Genomic DNA, 17,913 nt, shown 5'->3' with positions numbered 1-17,913 from the left:
CGTCGAAGGCGAGGCCGACGAGGGAGAGAGCTTGAGGAGGAGAAAAACTTATCATCTCCATACCCAATCACAGATTCATGAATTTGAGAAATATATTATTTTTTTCCTTTCAATATATATCCCTTTACACACATTCTTAGAACATTAAATTAATTATTCATCATATTATTATATTAAGGACTGTCCATGCCCTGATGACAAACAAAGACGGATGTTGAGCCTCCAATTGGATATGGTGTAGGTTAAATTCTGGTTTCCTATTGATTTGTCCGGACCTATTCTGATTTCTGGTTTCAGAATAAACGGACTCAGGTGAAGGTATACTTTTATTTATTTATTTATATTTTCTTACATTTTGAACATTTATTATCGATATATCTATATCTATATCTATATATATATATATATATCTATATCTATATCTATATATATCTATATCTATATATATATATATATATATCTATATATATATATATATATATATCTATATATATATATATATATCTATCTATATATATCTATATATATATATATATCTATATATATATCTATATATCTATATATATATATATCTCTATCTATCTATCTATATATATATATATATATATATATATATATATATATATATATATATGTTGGAAAACCCTTACAGAAACACAAAGAAGAAAACAACTGAACGAACACTAACAAAATTTGATAACGGAGTTCGGCCAAAATCTACGTCTCCGAGCACTAAAGCTATCAATTAATAAAAAAGAAGAGATACAAATATTTGGTGAAATAAATCAAAGATGGGAGAGTTTCTTTTATACACTAAGAAACTTCCCCTACTCCCATCATCTTTCGATGTGGAATTCATTCTAATTGTGAATATAGTTTCTTTTATATATACTAAAAAACTTCTTTCACTCCCATCATCTTCCGATGTGGGATTCTAATTGTGCCAAAACAATAAATCTCCACATTGGCACAATATCCAAATACTAATCTTCAATATTAAAAAATAACACTTTAGTGCTTCCAATTGACGCTCTTCAGCACCGACTCAAACGTGTAAGGTGTTTACCAAATCTAAATAATGTTTAGATTTGAGTTTTTCCATGTCTTTCATATCAAACTCTTTATCCAATTGAGTCTTCAAGTTGTCAATTTCATATTGGCTCTTTGATGCTATCAACATACCATCAACATATAAGAGTAGATAAATGTAAGACTCATCTTTCAATTTGCGCAAATACACACATGAATTGAATATGTTTCTTGTGTACTTGTGCTCCATCATAAACTTGTCAAGTCGCTTGTATTGTTTTGACAATTGCTTCAACCTGTAAAATGATCTTTTCAACTTGTAAACTCAATTTTCTTTATCAGCAACATTGAATCCATTTGGTTGATAAATGTAGATTTCCTCGTTCAAATGACCGTGTATGTCCGCGGTCTTCACATCTAGTTGAGCTAGCTCCAAATTCATCTACGCTACCAAGACCAACAAAATTCTAATGGAAGACTGTTTAACAACATCAGAAAAGTACCTCATTATAATCAACTCCTTCCTTCTGAGCGTATTCTTTAGCTACCAATTTTGTCTTGTAGCGAATATCAAATTTTTCGGGAAATCCTTCTTTCTTAGCGAAGATCCATTTACAACCAATATACTTCTTCCATTTTCGTAGATGCGTCAACCTTCATGTCTCATTCTTCTGAATAGATTGCATCTCATCTTTCATAACACCTCTCCTTTTTCCATTTTCAGTACTTCGGCTGACATCTGAAAAAGTGGATAGAACATCATCTATGACTACAAGTACATAGGCCGACAAGTTAACAAACCGACCTGGTTTTTGAATAACTCATCTTGGTCTGTTTAAAGCAATTGATTCACGTTGTTCTGAAGGTTCTTGGGTCGGAATCTCTTCCTCGTTTAACTCTTCGTATGTCGTCGGAGAGTCACTTATAGTTGGGCTTATCTTTATCTGCTCAAACTCCACCTGTTATCTTTAACTAGTCTGGTGTCACCTTATTCTAAATTGAATAATCATCAAAAGTAACATCTCTACTGATAATGATTTTCTTTGCATCTAAACACTAGAGGCGATATTCTTTAACTCCCGTAGTAAATCCCATAAAAAGAGCCTTCTTTTCTCGTGGATCCAACTTTGATTTAACTAAATGATAATATATAGTAGAACCAAAAATATGCAAAAAATCATAATCAGTTGCAGGTTTTCTAGACCATACCTCTAATGGAGTCTTGCCACCAACTGCATATGATGGTAGGCGATTTACCAAATGTTGAGCGTATGACACAACTTCTGCCCAAAATTTATTGTCTAACCTAACATTAGACAACATACATCTAACTTTCTCCACCAATGTTCTATTCATAAGTTCCGATACTCCATTCTGCTGTGTTGTTTTTCTGACTGTGAAGTGTTAAACTATGCCACACTCTTGGATAACTTCTGGAATGAATCATTCTTGTATTCTCCACCTTTATCAGTTCAGAGAATTTTGATCTTTCTTTGTGTCTCGTCTTCATCTTGAGTTTTTCATTTAAGAAAAATCCCAAACACTTCACCTTTATTCTTCATAGTAAACACCCATACTCTTCTGGAAAAATCATCAATAAAAGTAACAAAATAATGTCGACCTCTAAGAGAAGGATCTTGGCAGGTTCCCAGACATCTGAGTGCACATAATCCAAAACACCCTTGGTGTTATGGATAGTAGTGCAAATTTTACTCGCCTTTGTTTTCCCAAAATACAATGTTCACAAAAATCTAATTTACAAACTTTTGTACTTTTGAACAATCATTGCTTGACAAGAGTTTACATAGATTTCTCACTAGCATGCCCCAATCGCATATGCCATATCATTGTTGTCTCTAATTCCTTACTGCTCCCGGAAGTTGATACACCTGTTGTCCCATTAACTGTACTACATTGATAGTAATACAAATTATTACTTTTTCTAGTATCTTTCAATATCATAAGCGCTCCAGAGATTACCTTAAGAATTTCATTTTCTATTTTCACATGTAGACCTTCTGACTCCAAGGCCCCCAAAGAAATGAGATTCTTTTTCATATTCAGTATGTACCGAACATCGTTGATAATTCTGGTGGATCCGTCATCATTTCTCAGCTTGATTGAACCTATCTCTTTTATTTTACATAAAATAACACCTCCCATGTAAACAACTCCACCATCAAGTTCCTTAAAGTCAAAGAACCAATTTCGAAATGTTGTCGTATGATAAGTGCAGGCTGAGTCCAATATCCACGCCTCAGAATGTGATGTTATGTGTGACATCGATAAAGAGTATTCTGAATCTGCATCACCTTTGTTTTCTACAAAATTCACATCTTCATAATCTTTCTCTTTCTTCTTCAACTTTTGGCAGTTAATCTTTCAATGTCCTTTCTCACGAAAGAAAACATATTCATCTTTGACAACTCTACTTTCGGATCTTCTTCATTTTTCTTTTGATTTGCTTTGCTGACGGCCCCTGACCATCAATGCTTCATCTGCTGTACCTATTTTATTTTTCATGACTATATAAAGCAGAACTTACAGCATCAAAAGAAACATTTCCCTTCCCATGAAGTAACGTTGTTTCTAAGTGTTCAAATTCATCAGAAAGAGACGATAGCAACATTAAATCAAGATCTTCATCCTCAAACTTAACATCAAGGTTTTATAGATCTGCTACTAATTGATTAAATTTATTAATATGTTCATTCATAGTAGTACCTGATTGGTAATTAAATAGGAATAGTCGCTTCTTCATAAGGAGCTTATTTTGACCTCTCTTCTTCAGAAGTTTGTCCTCCAATGCTTGTCATAGTTTCTGTGCAGAAGTTTTGTTCTTCACAACATACTTCTGCTCTCTAGACAAGCACAATCGAATTGTTCCGCACACCCACCGATTCATGATACTACACTATTTTTCTTCAATACCATCTGGCTTTCCGACCTCAATAGAAACATCTAGACCTTACTGAAAAGACAATCTAGAACATCACATTGCCACATGCCGAAATGCCCAGTTCCATTAAAGATTTCTACCGCAAACTTCAAATTCGACATTGATGTCCTCGTCCAGGATGACGAAGAAGTTGACGCCCCTTTTGAAGACTCCACCATGCCAAGGACGAACCTTCAGCTCTGATACCACTTGTTGGGAAAACCCTAACAGAAAAACAAAAAAAGAAAACAACTGAAAGAACACTAATAGAATTTGATAACGGAGTTCGGCCAAAATGTTTCTTATGTCTCCGAACACTAAGGCTATCAATTAATAAGGAAGAAGAGGTACAAATATTGGGTGTAATAAACCAAAGAGGGGAGAGTTTCTTTTATACACCAAGAAACTTCCCCAACTCCCATCATCTTCCGATATGAGATTTATTCTAATTGTGAATATAGTTTCTTTTATATACTAAGAAACTTCTTTCACTCCCATCATCTTCCAATGTGGGATTCTAATTTTGCCAAAATAAAATATATATATATATAGGGAAATGATAGATAGCGGGAAAGAATTGACAGGAATATGTAGTGAAATGATGTGTCAACTCTTTATTGAATTGAAAATGTAATAGGAGAGAGAATTTTAAAATTTTCAATCGAATAGAAGGATGACACGTCATTTCTCTACATATTCCTGTTAGTTTTTCTCGCTCTTTGTCCTATCCCTAAAACTTTATTTGCAAAACCAAACAAAAAATTCAATGTTTACATCCCAGCAAAATAAAAAAATATGAAATTTATATATATATATATATATATATATATATATATATATATATATATATATATATATATATATAAATTTCATATTTTTTTTTATTTTAGTGGGATCTAAACATTGAATATTTTGTTTTGTTTTGCAAATAAATTTTTATTAAAAGCTGTTAAATTGTGATTCAATTATTTGACGGAATATTGGGATATATGATGAGAATAATTTATTTATTTAACGAGAAAAAAGTTTCATAATAATGTAATTGAAATATGATATTTGTGCTTCATTACATAATTATTTGGAATCACACTTTTTGTGATTCTTGTAATATAAATCATTTGGAAAAATAGTTAATATTAATAAATCATTTTAAGACAATTAATTAATTTTAGCTTTTAGATAATTACTCATAATAAAAAATGTGACGAGAATGGTCAACTACATAATGAAAATAGAAACTTAATGTAGACAATTTGTGGTACAAAAATTTCATAAAGAATTCCTTGTGTTATAAACCAGCAGTGAACACAGAGAGATCTCAACGGAGGAGGAGGAACTTTTGATCGCGAAGAACGAGCGCATAAGAGAAGAAGTAAGAGTTTATTTGAATTGAAATCATGTATTATTCTTTAATTAATTTTTTGATCACGACTTAATGTCATTTCATTAAAGAAACAAAAAAATCAGTGAGAATCCGAAATGAGTCAAAATCAAAGTTAGACAAACCCTAGTTTTCATTAAATCAAATGAGTAAAAGCTAGAGAGCATACAAAACCTACAACATTAATAGTCTGATTCAAATGAGAAATTCCATCTTTGAATAAGCTTCATTGCATTCAAAACGTTGTTAATCATTTTCTTTTATGTATTTTCCTCTTTCTTTTGTGAATATATTGTTTTTCAGCATCAACGTCAATTTTTCTTTACTGTTCATCTGAATCTCTATATTCGTTTTACTTTTTTTCTGTTTGCAAGTGATAGTGACAATTCGAACACCCTTCTTTTTCTTCTGTTTAGCACTCTTTACCACAATTAGTGATTGGAATATTTCATTTGATGATAACTTTTTATGATCAATGATTACCTAATTTCTTGGAACTTTCTTAATAAACTTCCCTTTAGTTGTATCAGAACTTAACTGGAAAAAAAAGATTTTGTTTCAGTATGTCAGTATGTCAAGGGATGTTTGTTACTACTCGTAGAGTTATCAATTATTGCATCCTTGCTTGTTCCAACTTTTCCTTTTCTTGTGCATTTCCTTACTTCAGCTTTACCTAAGTCTGCTTTCCTCTTCTCATCTACACTTTCATCCCCTAATATTCCATCTTGGTTTTCAGTAGTATTCTTGGGAATCTGACTATCAACTTCTTTGTTACTACCCTTTTCTTTCTTTCCATTTGTCTGAACTGCTTCTAATTTCCCCAGTGATTGTTCTTTTATCTCTTCTGTTGTGTTCTTGGCTTTTTTTATATGTCGTCTCATTCTTGATTCTTCAGTTCATTTTCTAGACCATTATGATCTTGAGATTTCTGGCATTTATGTTTTTCTTCATTTATTTTTGCGCATTTAGCGATGGAATGTTCAAAGGTATCGCAAACAATATATGTATATGTTCTCAATTCATATATGATGCCTATGATATAAGAATCATCATTTATGTGTCAATTAATATCCTATTCTTTAATTTGATCAATTCAATTTTAAATGGTTGCAGGTTGCTAGAGTTTCTAATATAGTTTCCGGATACGTATTAATTTATTGAATTAATTCATACATTCATTTTGTTTATATATCTTATAAATGAATAAAATGTATATTAATAAATAATGCAATATGTGACAGAAGTAGGAACATGTGGACTAGTCCTAACAACAATAACATGGTCCAAGGGCAGTCTTCAAGAATGGGATCAGAGCAAAACCAGATAAGAACAACAGTAGTGATGCCAGGACAAGGTGGTAGCATGTCTAGGGCCTGGATTAATCATCTGCATCATCGTCATGTTCAGCAGCAGCAGCACCAGCACCAACAAACACCACAGCAGCTGCTGCCAGGGGTCCAAGGGCAGTCTTCAAGAATGGGATCAGAGCAAAACCAGATAAGAACAACAGTAGTAATGCCAGGACAAGGTGGTAGCATGTCTAGGGCCTGGATTGACACCACAGCAGCTGCTGCCAGGGGTCCAAGGGCAGTCTTCAAGAATGGGATCAGAGCAAAACCAGATAAGAACAACAGTAGTAATGCCAGGACAAGGTGGTAGCATGTCTAGGGCCTGGATTAATCATCTGCATCATCGTCATGTTCAGCAGCAGCAGCACCAGCACCAACAGACACCACAGCAGCTGCTGCCAGGGGATAAAATAGACAGGAGTATGATTTGGCAGATTGCAATGATATCCATGGAGGAGGTTGTTAAAATGGCCAAAATGGGGGAACCTCTGTGGATCCCAAATCGTTCTGATTGCGGTATCGGGTTCAAGTTGAATGAGGATGAGTATTTTCGGATTTTCCCCATAGGATTTGGACCTCGCCCTGAAAGTCTTTACTGCGAGTCCTCTCGCCACTCCACCACCCTTAATATTAGTTCCCATTCTCTTCTGGATATTTTTATGAGTCAGGTACGTACTATCTAGCTAGAATATATTATTATTATTAATAATTATTAAATAAAAAAATGTAATGACGATGAACAGGCTAATTGGAAGTCCTTCTTCAGTGCCATTGTGTCAAAAGCGACATGTTTGGAAATCTTGTCGAGTGGATTGTCTCCAGGAAATTATAATGGTGCATTGCAATTGGTAATTAATTAAGCGTTTGTTTAATTATATATAATGGTTGGTTGCATTATTTCATATAGTTTATATGAATGAATGAAATTGGCTGCTGCAGATCTCTTTAGAGACGCATGCGCAGACTCCTTTTGTTCCTATCCGTGACAACCTGTTGGCAAGGTACTGCAGGCAAGTGGGTGAAAAGAAGTGGGCAGTGGTGGACGTTTCTCTTGACATATTTCGGGAATTCCATCTAGTGAAATCGAGGAAAAGGCCTTCCGGGTGCATAATTGAAGATATGCCCAATGGATTCACAAACGTGACATGGATAGAGCACGTTGAAGCACAACACGTGACTGGTGTTCATCCAATCTACAAGGCTCTGGTCAGTTCCGGGTTAGCTTTTGGCGCCAAACGTTGGCTTGGTATTCTCCAGAGCCAAACCGATCGTCTCTTTAGTGTCATGTCCAACACCCTGCCCTTTTCTGATATCACTGTGGCGATGAGTACGGAAAGTAAAAGGAGCTATACTTGGTTGTCTGAGAGGATGGTAGGGATCTTTAATACGGGAGTGAGTGTGGCTACAGGGAATGTTTGGAATATAATTCCATACATTGGCCCAAATAAAATTAGAGTTCTCATGATCAGGAACACAGATATTCCCAATCGTCCTGTAGGGGTCATCCTTGTCGCTACATATTCCTTTTGGCTCAATGTCCCACCCATGTCTGTCTTTAAATATCTCCAAAACCAACAAACAAGGAGTCAGGTATTGTACCTCTTTCAATTCTGTCTTTGTATATATCTTGACAAATTAATTAATTAATCTTGTCTTAAATAAACAGTGGGATGTTCTTACATCTTCTGAACAACCACTTAAAGAAATCTCCCGCGTTGTGATTGGCCGAGATTCTTCTAGCAGCGTATCTTTGCTACGACTTAATGTAACAAATCTTCTTAAATCTTTTTCTGCTTATATAAATTATGAGTTAATTGATTATTAAAAAGGCATATATGTATAATATGCAGCCTGAAGTACTGGTCCTGCAAGAGGAAAATTGGGATCCAATGGGAGCGTACATTGTATATGCCCCGGTTCACAGCACGACGGTGAACCTAACTTTGGTCGGAGGGGATTCCGACTACGTGACAATGCTTCCTACTGGTTTTGTGATAGGTCCGGACGGTCTGGGCAATGGAAGTGATGGAGCCGGCTCATTGGTAACTTTATCCATCCAGAATTTGGTTGATTCTAATCCCAATATTGTGGTTGAACAGCCATCTGTGGACACTCTTACTAATTTGCTCATCAACACCGTGGATAGTCTCATGATTGCCTTAATGAACTAGGAAGATGTTTTCTTTAAATAGCTAGCTATTTGACTATTTTTTTTTTAAGATCTAGCTCTTTGTTTTAATTTAATTCAGTTACTTTGGCAGTCTTCAATTCTATCTTATTTGCTTCAATCTTTTTTTTCTAGTTTCTTTAATTTTGAAATATCAATTTTTATTATTCAATATCCTTCATTTTATCAATTTTGTTTACATGTCTCTATCATTTGCTAAGGATTTTCCAACAAGTTTAGGCCTTTTACAAGTTTAATCTAGATAGATAGTTAGTGATTACTTTGTAATTATTTAATTCAATATCCTTCATTTTATTATTCTTCATTTCCAAATATTTTGTTTAAAAAAAACAGAGTTTAATGTCTTAAAATTCCATATATTTTCATTTTTAATTTCTATCAAGTTTTATTTGGTAGTTTTAAATATTTTTTCTAAATTGTTTAGGTTTTAAATATCATTTTTACTATATTTGTTTACATATCTCTAACATTTGCTAAGGCTTCTTTCCAAGGTTAATCTAACTAGCATAGTACATTAATAAATTTTAAATTTTCTTCATTCTCGACATCATCATCATCGTCATTAGTCGTGTGATCGTCTATATAAAAAACAAAATTCAAAAATAAACAATCCCAATTTTTCTTTAACTCTAAAAAGATTTTACTTTAAAAAAATGTCATATAACAAATTTGAATATAAATATAACATATATGAAGTTGAAATATACGATACTCGCCTCTATCATCGTCGTCATCATCATATTCATCATCATCATCATAATAATAATCATCATCATCATAACATATTTAACCACCTATATACTTTGTTTCCCAATCGACCTCACTTTCACACTTTGGTCAACCAACCAAATCATTCACATATTTAACTACTAAATTTTTTATTTCTTAATGGACCTATCATATTACTAATCTCGAGATCTCACTTCGAGCATTTTGCACCACAACCATCTCATATCATTATCGCAACATCTTACCCCACTTCGGCAAACCACCACAATCCAAATAATCTTTCATCATAAACCTCACACTTTCATACTTTAGTCAAATACACATCTCAATTCATAAATTATTATATTTTAACCACCAATATCGCTAAAGAGCACCACAAAAACTGTCTCATCTCACCATGTCAGAAAATTTATAAATCTCAAGATTGAGATTACATCTTGCCTTTGTCTTTGTGTAGTCTTCACCAACTCATTTGAGATGAAAGACATATCACATGCTTCTTTCATTAAATAAAACAAATTTCTACTTAGTAATCAAATCAATTACACTCTTTATTTTGTTAGTCATGATATGTCGATCCTGAGAATTTACTTTAAGTTGTAAGTCATCCATATTTTTTTCTAAAGTGATGCTAGACTACTTTACACACTATTACCAACATTTTAATCCCTTACCGTAAAATCTTTTACCCAATTCGGCAAACCACCAAAGTCCAAACAATGTCTCATCTTATACATCACAATTTCATACTTCAGTCAAATACACATCTCAATTCATATTTCTTATATTTTTAACCACCAATATCACTTTAGAGTACCACGAAAACTGTCACATCTCACCATGTCATAAGCTTTTTAGATCTCAAGATTGACATTACATATTTTCTTTGTGTAGTCCTCACTAACTCATTTGAAATGGGATACAAATCATATGCTTCTTCCATTAAGAAAGACATATTTCTTTTTAGTATATGTACCCTTTGCAGGTATAGGCATTTAGTAGGATAAAATTTATGCATCCCTTAGGTGTTGTACCTTTTGGGATATGCCTATTAAATTGAAAATATGATACAAACATTTTTCAAAAGCCGAGTTTATATTTTCGAGTTAAACAATTTAAATCCCCAACAGAGTCGCTAGAAAGCAGTAACCCCCAGAAAACCCTTTTCTTAGAAAAGCTCGAGATTCGAGAAATTTTAACCTTGATTTGCGTGTCAAAAATCTTTTAAAAATAAAAATTATTTTAAATAAATCCTGACAACTTTAAAATTAATTATAAAAATAATTAATTTGGGTTCAAGTTTAAATAATCGTTAGATTTATCATAATCAATTTAAAATTTAAGTTTTAGAAATCTGTATTTAAATAAAGTAAAATGATTATTTGTTTGAAATAGAGTCGTCAATTGATTTTTAAAATCAATAAAAAAATATACGTATGTAAACATATTTTCACCAGAGTTTCATTTAGTTCGAAGTTTGGTGATACTCGGGAAAGACTTTCGCGCTTCATCATATGATTAAAAAGATTCACTACTTTATAAAATCTTGGTTTTTGAAAATTATTGTACAACGTTTTATTTTAACAAATTATTCTTCCGGTCCAATACATGCACACGTTTTTGTGTATTTAAAATTGTAACAACAATGTTTAAATGCTGGTATTTGTTGTTGATGATGATGACTAAAGAGGAGTATACTTAAAAACATCAATTTAAAAAGCATTAGGGATTAAAAATAAATCTCAAACGAGCCTTTATAAAAATATTTTTTATGGAAAATATTCAAAAAATATTTTGAAATCATTTTATGTTTTTTTTTTGCGATTTTTAGAAAATGATTTGAAGTCTCAAAATTACAAAAATAATTTTGGAATTTTAAAATTGTACCAATCAGGCCTTAGGACCGGTGTCCTCGGTCTTAGGTGTATATTATCGGTTGGAGCTAAATGCCCTCGGTCCTAGATCGGGAGTCCTTCGGTCCTAGCTTAGGATTCTCGGTCGGGGTAAAGAAGTCCCTCGGTCGAGGTGCGAAAGCCACCAGTCCTAGGTTCGGTAGTTCTTGGTTGAGGTGTGGATGTCCCTTGGTCCTAGGTTCTATTTCTTAGTGGATGTAAAATTCCTCGGTCATTGTTGAAAAAACTCGATTGGACCTCTCAGTCCTAGCTGAAAAGCGTTGGTCGGACCTCTCGGTCCCAACTGAAAACCTTCAGTTAGACCTCTCAGTTCTGGGTGAAAAGCCTCGGTCGGACCTCTCGGTCCTATCTGAAAAGCCTTAGTCGGATCTCTCGGTCATAGTCAAACCTTCCGGTCCTCAAGAACATAAAAATTGCATGTTTTAAAATTTTGATGGAGGCTGGAATTATTTGATCCAAGGACCTATGTAGCTTCATAAAGTTCTTAGGAATATATTGAACATTATATCAAGGTTTGATTCAACCTGAATGATGTTGAATTTCATCAAAACAGTTTAGGGACCTAAATCTAGATTTTGGTTTATAAGATATAGTTGAATGGTACCAAAATATGAACAATGCTTGTTCATTTAGACTAATTCAAGAACTTAAAATTTTCATTTATTTTGAAAATTTTGATTTTGATCAAACATGATCAAAATACGTGTCCAACATCATTAAAAACATGTTAAGAAGCTTTATGGACTGTTATTCTTGAGGATTAGCTCAAGAACAAAAAACACGAATTTTTATTTTTTTTTAATTCAAATTTGGGTTTTTTTTTGTTTTAGTTCGATTGATTGATTCTAGCTTTCATAGAAAGCTTGTAATGATCCTAGGATCGTTTTCCAATCAAGAAATCCAGAAACTAGACAACATACAAACTTATGAAAATTGAAATATAAAAATTTCAATTTCAAACTAAGAGATTGAATTAGAGGATGATTGGAAGTTTTTCAAGGATTGGAGAACACTCCTTAGACCTTAGGGAAGATTTTGGGATGCATGGATCTGAGCTTTAAGGCCTAGTATGAAAATTTCAAAAATCTAGAATCTTGGAGATTTAATGACGAATTTTCTGAAAATTCCGATTGAGGGCTTGAGAGATGATCTCTTGCCTTCAGATTCATCAAATAAAGCTATTTATAGCCTCCAAAAGTCAGTTTGATGATCAAGTTAGCCTCAATAGTCAAAATCCATCAATGATCTTTTTGATGTTCTTCCGACCAATTGCGATCCTAGATGTAGGGGAAATAATCACCGAAGTATGGTGATCATTTTACTTTTTGAATCAGTCCAAATGGTCAAGAAATGATAGAGTTTCTTCTTTGAAAAATTGATGGCTTCTGTTCTTATCCTCCTAGTGTCGTGATGAAGACGAAGATCCCAAGCGAAACAACATCATTTCATATGAAAGAGCGGACGCAGAGCTTTCAATCAGGGTACGAGCATTTTGTCTGCTTTGGAGGAGACTACGTTGGAGCAACCTTTTGTTGCTTTATTGTTTCACGCTCGTCTTATTATGTTGCAGTGAGACTACACCCAATTGTAGATTTATTTTATTTTATTTATTTTAAGCCATTATTTTTTTTAAATGATGTCAACCTCTCGAGGCCCACTAGCATGATGAACGCAAAATTGTTCATGGTGTAAATAATGGATTTGATGGGATATGAAAGAATCACAAATTGAATAGAAAAATAATCTTACATAGATCGTACGGAGGCAACTAGACAAAGTCTATTTCCCATTCTCTTAGTATAAGAACAATAGAACAACTTTGGCTATAGGATGAAAGACCAAGCTTATCCATCATCCACAATTAAAAGATGAATGTAGAGTCTTTTCGCGACATACAAGACACACTTGGCACTAGGTGATTAAGACCTAATAATGTTTCGGCAATGATCATACAAGTCAAATCATATTGCTTGTACTATAGGGATACTAGCACCTCCAAACAAACACGATTCATTATCCATATTGAAATGAGAGTATGCAGACTCAGAAGAATATGCGATAAGAGGATGACTAATGTCCTATACCAAACAAACACGATTCATTATTCATATTGAAATGGTATCCAAACAGATTATGCCATAGTCGAAGATTCAGACCCTCGTTCCAAACAAGAGTGCGGGAATCTTGATCATTGAACTTAGAGTGATTTATGGGAACCTCTATTAGATATATTTATCTTTCCTCATACGAAAGAAAAAGCATGCTCCGTGAACGAGGTCACAAAAGAGCATTGAACTCTTCTAACGTAGGAGCGATACGACAATGCCCAATAGAAAATGTTTTGGAATAACACATCATCTTCTCTTCATATGATCCATAAAACTTATATTAACCTTAATGTGACCCAAAGATAGAATATGGTCAAGACCATAATGATGAAAAGGAACCTATGTGCCTTGTACAACTCGATGTATGTAGATTAGACCTCTAAACTGAGGAGCTCCATGTCTTACACATGGAGGTGGAAATGTTAAATTGGATTTTTTATATTTAAAGAAAAACTCCATTTTATACATTCACAGGCACTTAAAATTCTAATTAAGGCATGCATGCAACAAAGATGTCATGTAATCCGACAAGGTAATTCATAAGAAATTTATATAAAAAAATCGTGACAACCCGCATTGTTAATAATGCAAATCCTGTCCTATGATAGAAATAGACACACGCTTTCTAAATCCATTCTGACATTAAATAATATTGTTCATATAAACAACGAAATAGTCATTTCTCGTGCACACAAAGAGTTTGTGCACGTAGTAAATTAATACTCAAATGAAACAACAAAAGTGAATCTAGAGAGATGACCTATCAGTTAAAGCCTGTCTCATTGTTCACTTTCATGAGGTCATCTACTCCGTCTTATGAATCGACCATGAGCATTAACTCATCGTCGTATGGCCTGAAGAGACTCCTAGCGATCTCCACACATGCAATCCATCTCTATGGGAACCTTAATTGATCCGATCGATTCCACATATCATTGTACTCCTCACAAAGAATACAATTTAGAGGGACAATCATTTGAGGAATTGGACCCTCATATGGTGTCATGGAACTCATATCAAACTGTCAAAAAAGATTAACAATATAGTAATAAGTACTATGTTCCAGACTAAGTAAAACAATGAAAGGAAGATCCAACATGTAATACTTAAAAGTGTCGAAATGATAGCAAGGCACAAAGTATCGTATCGGTTGGTCGTTCGCAATTAGATAAACATGATGGATTTTTTTTAACCTACTTTTATGTAACTAAGAGAAGGAAAAGTAAGGAGCGGAGGGATATGGAAAGAAATTGAGCTTATCCATGAGCTAAAGGTACAAGGCTAGAGGGGATCTGCTACGTATACATACATTAGTATATCGTGGGAAGTTGTTCAACCCATGATAGTTTCAATAAGCACTAATATGACCAAATCATGTGGTACTTCCTCCATGGCCAGAGTGATTTCAATAAGTTGAGTCAATGGTCGCTTGTCCTTAGAAGGACATAAAAGAGAATGAGCGAGAAGAACTATGAAAACTCTTCGACTCACTATAACCTGAGGTCTGGTGCTTCTAGAATGCATGGAGAACCCATCCCATTTATGGAAGAACTCCACCCTCCGGAAATCAGACTCGACCGACCAGATCGGAAGGAGGCTTTTTCAACTTCGACTGAACAGCTTCGAGACCGGGTTTCATATCTGGTTGGTGTCTCGATGCGGATAGGAGGGAAAGAGAGTGGACTGAGGAGGAGAAGGCAAAGGAAAAAGAACAGGGGAAAATCCAAACTCTTGAACTTAAGATTTATTTTCTGCCTCTATACTTTAATCTATTAAGTACTATGCTTTCGGTTTATGACTCTATTTACAATATATATAATATCATTTCGGTTTATTACACAAGTTTTGATACTTTTCGGATAAAAACATCAAAAAGGGAGAAATTGATTAAATTTAAAGTTCTTTAAAAATCCCAGCCAACAATCACAAATTTTGAATATTTATTCTAAATAATCAAAAAGGGAGAAATTGTTAGAAAAATTAAGATAGTTAATTTTCTTTCGGTTTAAAAAACTAAATAAATGTTCAATCATGTGTGCAGGAACAGCCTTAACCGAATCTGCTGAATCCATCAAACAAGACTAGCTAAATCGAAATGATCAACCTGATCTATCCTCTCAGTTTAATAGAATCGGCTCAAACATATTCGAAGTCAAGCCGAATCGGCTCAAACTCAGGCCCGGCTAGAAAGTACTAACCGATAAGTTTCGGCTGGCTCAACGCATTGAAGATCATAAGGCTAACGGGAAGATTATTCAAAGTGATGAATAATCAGAAGATGAAGTAATGAAAATATCTTGGGAATATGCAAAAGAAGGTTCTGAGATAAGGCATGCGACAAATCTAATGATTGCAAATTTAGCCAAGCCTACAAGCAACCTTCACGTTGCAGGCGGTCGCCCTAATGCATGACTACCATGTGTACAAAAAGAAAATCTAGCTACTCTGTCCGGCTCGGCAACATATGACCAATCAACTCAATAGTGAGAAATATGATCGTTGTCATATTTCCCATATAAAAGGAAGCCAATGGTATTGGAGAAACAAGAGCCAACGCGCGAGCTATCAACCCAGCTTTCACCTGATCAAACCTGAAAAGCATCTGAATTCATACAGCTTCTTTGATCAAAGTGAAACAATTGTAAACGTTAAACATTCCATTGTAAAAGTGTATTACAATATTGTGTGAGTATTGTAAAGTGTGTATCAAGCAGTAAATAAGACTCGATCGTATTGTGTTGTTGAATATTCCATTAGTGAATATCCTTCTCACTATTTGAGAAGAAGGGGTGACGTAGGAGAGTTTGCTCTAAACATCCATAAAAATTTGTGTTCTGTGTTCTTCATTTAATTTTTTTACTAAGCTAACCGAACCGATCTTTCCCACCTCAACCAAACCGAACTCACTTTACCGAAACAGATTTCCTCATACTATATTCTTTAAACCGAATCGTGTGCAGTTGCTTCAAGTTGAAACAGACATTTCCGCTCTTGAATTCGGTTCAAGTGTTTGTGACAATCTGTGTAGTGTTAAGAACGGTTCTAATCTCTAACCAGATTAGTACCAGTTTGTGTGTGTGTGTTGTTGTAAAGTGATTTACCTTTAGCCGGACCCCGATCTATTATCGGCGATCCCGATCCTAACAAAATTTTATTTGATTTTAACAATTTCTTCCTCTTTGATAGTTTAAAATAAATTATCAAATCCAATTTGATTTATTTAAAAATGATTTATTTAAAATGGTGATTTTAGTTTCTTGCAATTTCTCCCTTTTTAATTATTTTAACCTTAAAAAATATCAAAACCATCATTTTTAAAATCGGAGTTATCATGAAGCAATCTTGTTCAATAAGCATAATGATAAATAATGTTAGTAGAGTAAACTAAGTGTTTCAACAAAAAGGTACTGAAATGTCATAAAGGAAAAAACATAGAGAAAGAGGAAAGTTTTTAGCATCTCCCTTTCTTCGGTTTTGGAGTCGGTTGTGCTTGGTCTTCGTTTATCCATCTTGACATGAAGCCCTGACTTGGTTGACCAGCAATGTTGATTTCAGAATTTCTTCTACTTAGATGACCAGGATCGTTGTCAATGGAAATCTCATCTCTTCGTAATCATTTCGTGGAATTTCTGGTGAAGGATTATCAGGCTCAAACCGAGAGGTTCGATTTGTATATTGTACTAACAACTCTTTATCCCCCAAGAATGCAGTTTTCTTCCTTTTAACCCCCTTAGTCTTTTTGGCAGTATTGGCTTGTATGGCCTCTTCATCTGCATTTATCTCCTCCTGAAGACGTCGTGCAGCCTCTTCATCAGCCCTGATTTTCTCAACTTCCGCTTGCTTATTGGCCTCAGCAATTGTGTTTTCTTCATCTTGAAGACGTCTGGAAACTTCTTCGCATTCTAATTTTCTCAGCATCAGCAGCGCCTTGTGATTTCACCATCTCGACAAGTTGGGAAGATACGATTTCAACAGTAGATAGACTCTTGTAGATCATGGGTTTTATCTGTCCCAATTCCTGCCTTATTTCAGCTAGTTCCTGATTATGAGATCCTGACAAGGCTGCTCGTTGTTTGTCCATTTCATCCAATCGGGCTATAACCGATGCTTTCCATGGAGCTAGAATATTTCAGATAATCTGCTTAGTGTCCGACCTTAGAGTTTCTTCAGATTCGGATCGAGGCGAGATGTGAGAACCGATAGCCATAGATCGAATAGGATGGACTTGATGAGAACTGATTTGAATAAATTTTTCGGATAAACTGGTCCTTCAGTATT

General features: G+C 34.2%; 1 protein-coding gene across 1 annotated transcript; it reads left to right on the top strand.

Moving 5' to 3' along the window:
- Positions 1-7,008: 7,008 nt before the first annotated feature.
- LOC124935118 (homeobox-leucine zipper protein MERISTEM L1-like) lies at positions 7,009-8,868 on the top strand. The gene is made up of 5 exons (XM_047475576.1): positions 7,009-7,365; positions 7,441-7,545; positions 7,637-8,287; positions 8,364-8,462; positions 8,548-8,868. Exons 1-5 carry the CDS (start codon positions 7,009-7,011, stop codon positions 8,866-8,868), a joined length of 1,533 nt encoding a protein of 510 aa, XP_047331532.1.
- The last annotated feature ends 9,045 nt before the right edge of the window (positions 8,869-17,913 follow it).

The sequence above is a fragment of the Impatiens glandulifera genome, chromosome 4 (genome assembly GCF_907164915.1).
Source record: "Impatiens glandulifera chromosome 4, dImpGla2.1, whole genome shotgun sequence".
Classification (NCBI taxonomy): domain Eukaryota; kingdom Viridiplantae; phylum Streptophyta; class Magnoliopsida; order Ericales; family Balsaminaceae; genus Impatiens; species Impatiens glandulifera.
The sequence above is the reverse complement of the archived record's forward strand: the minus strand, read 5'-3'. Positions and strand labels throughout refer to the sequence as shown.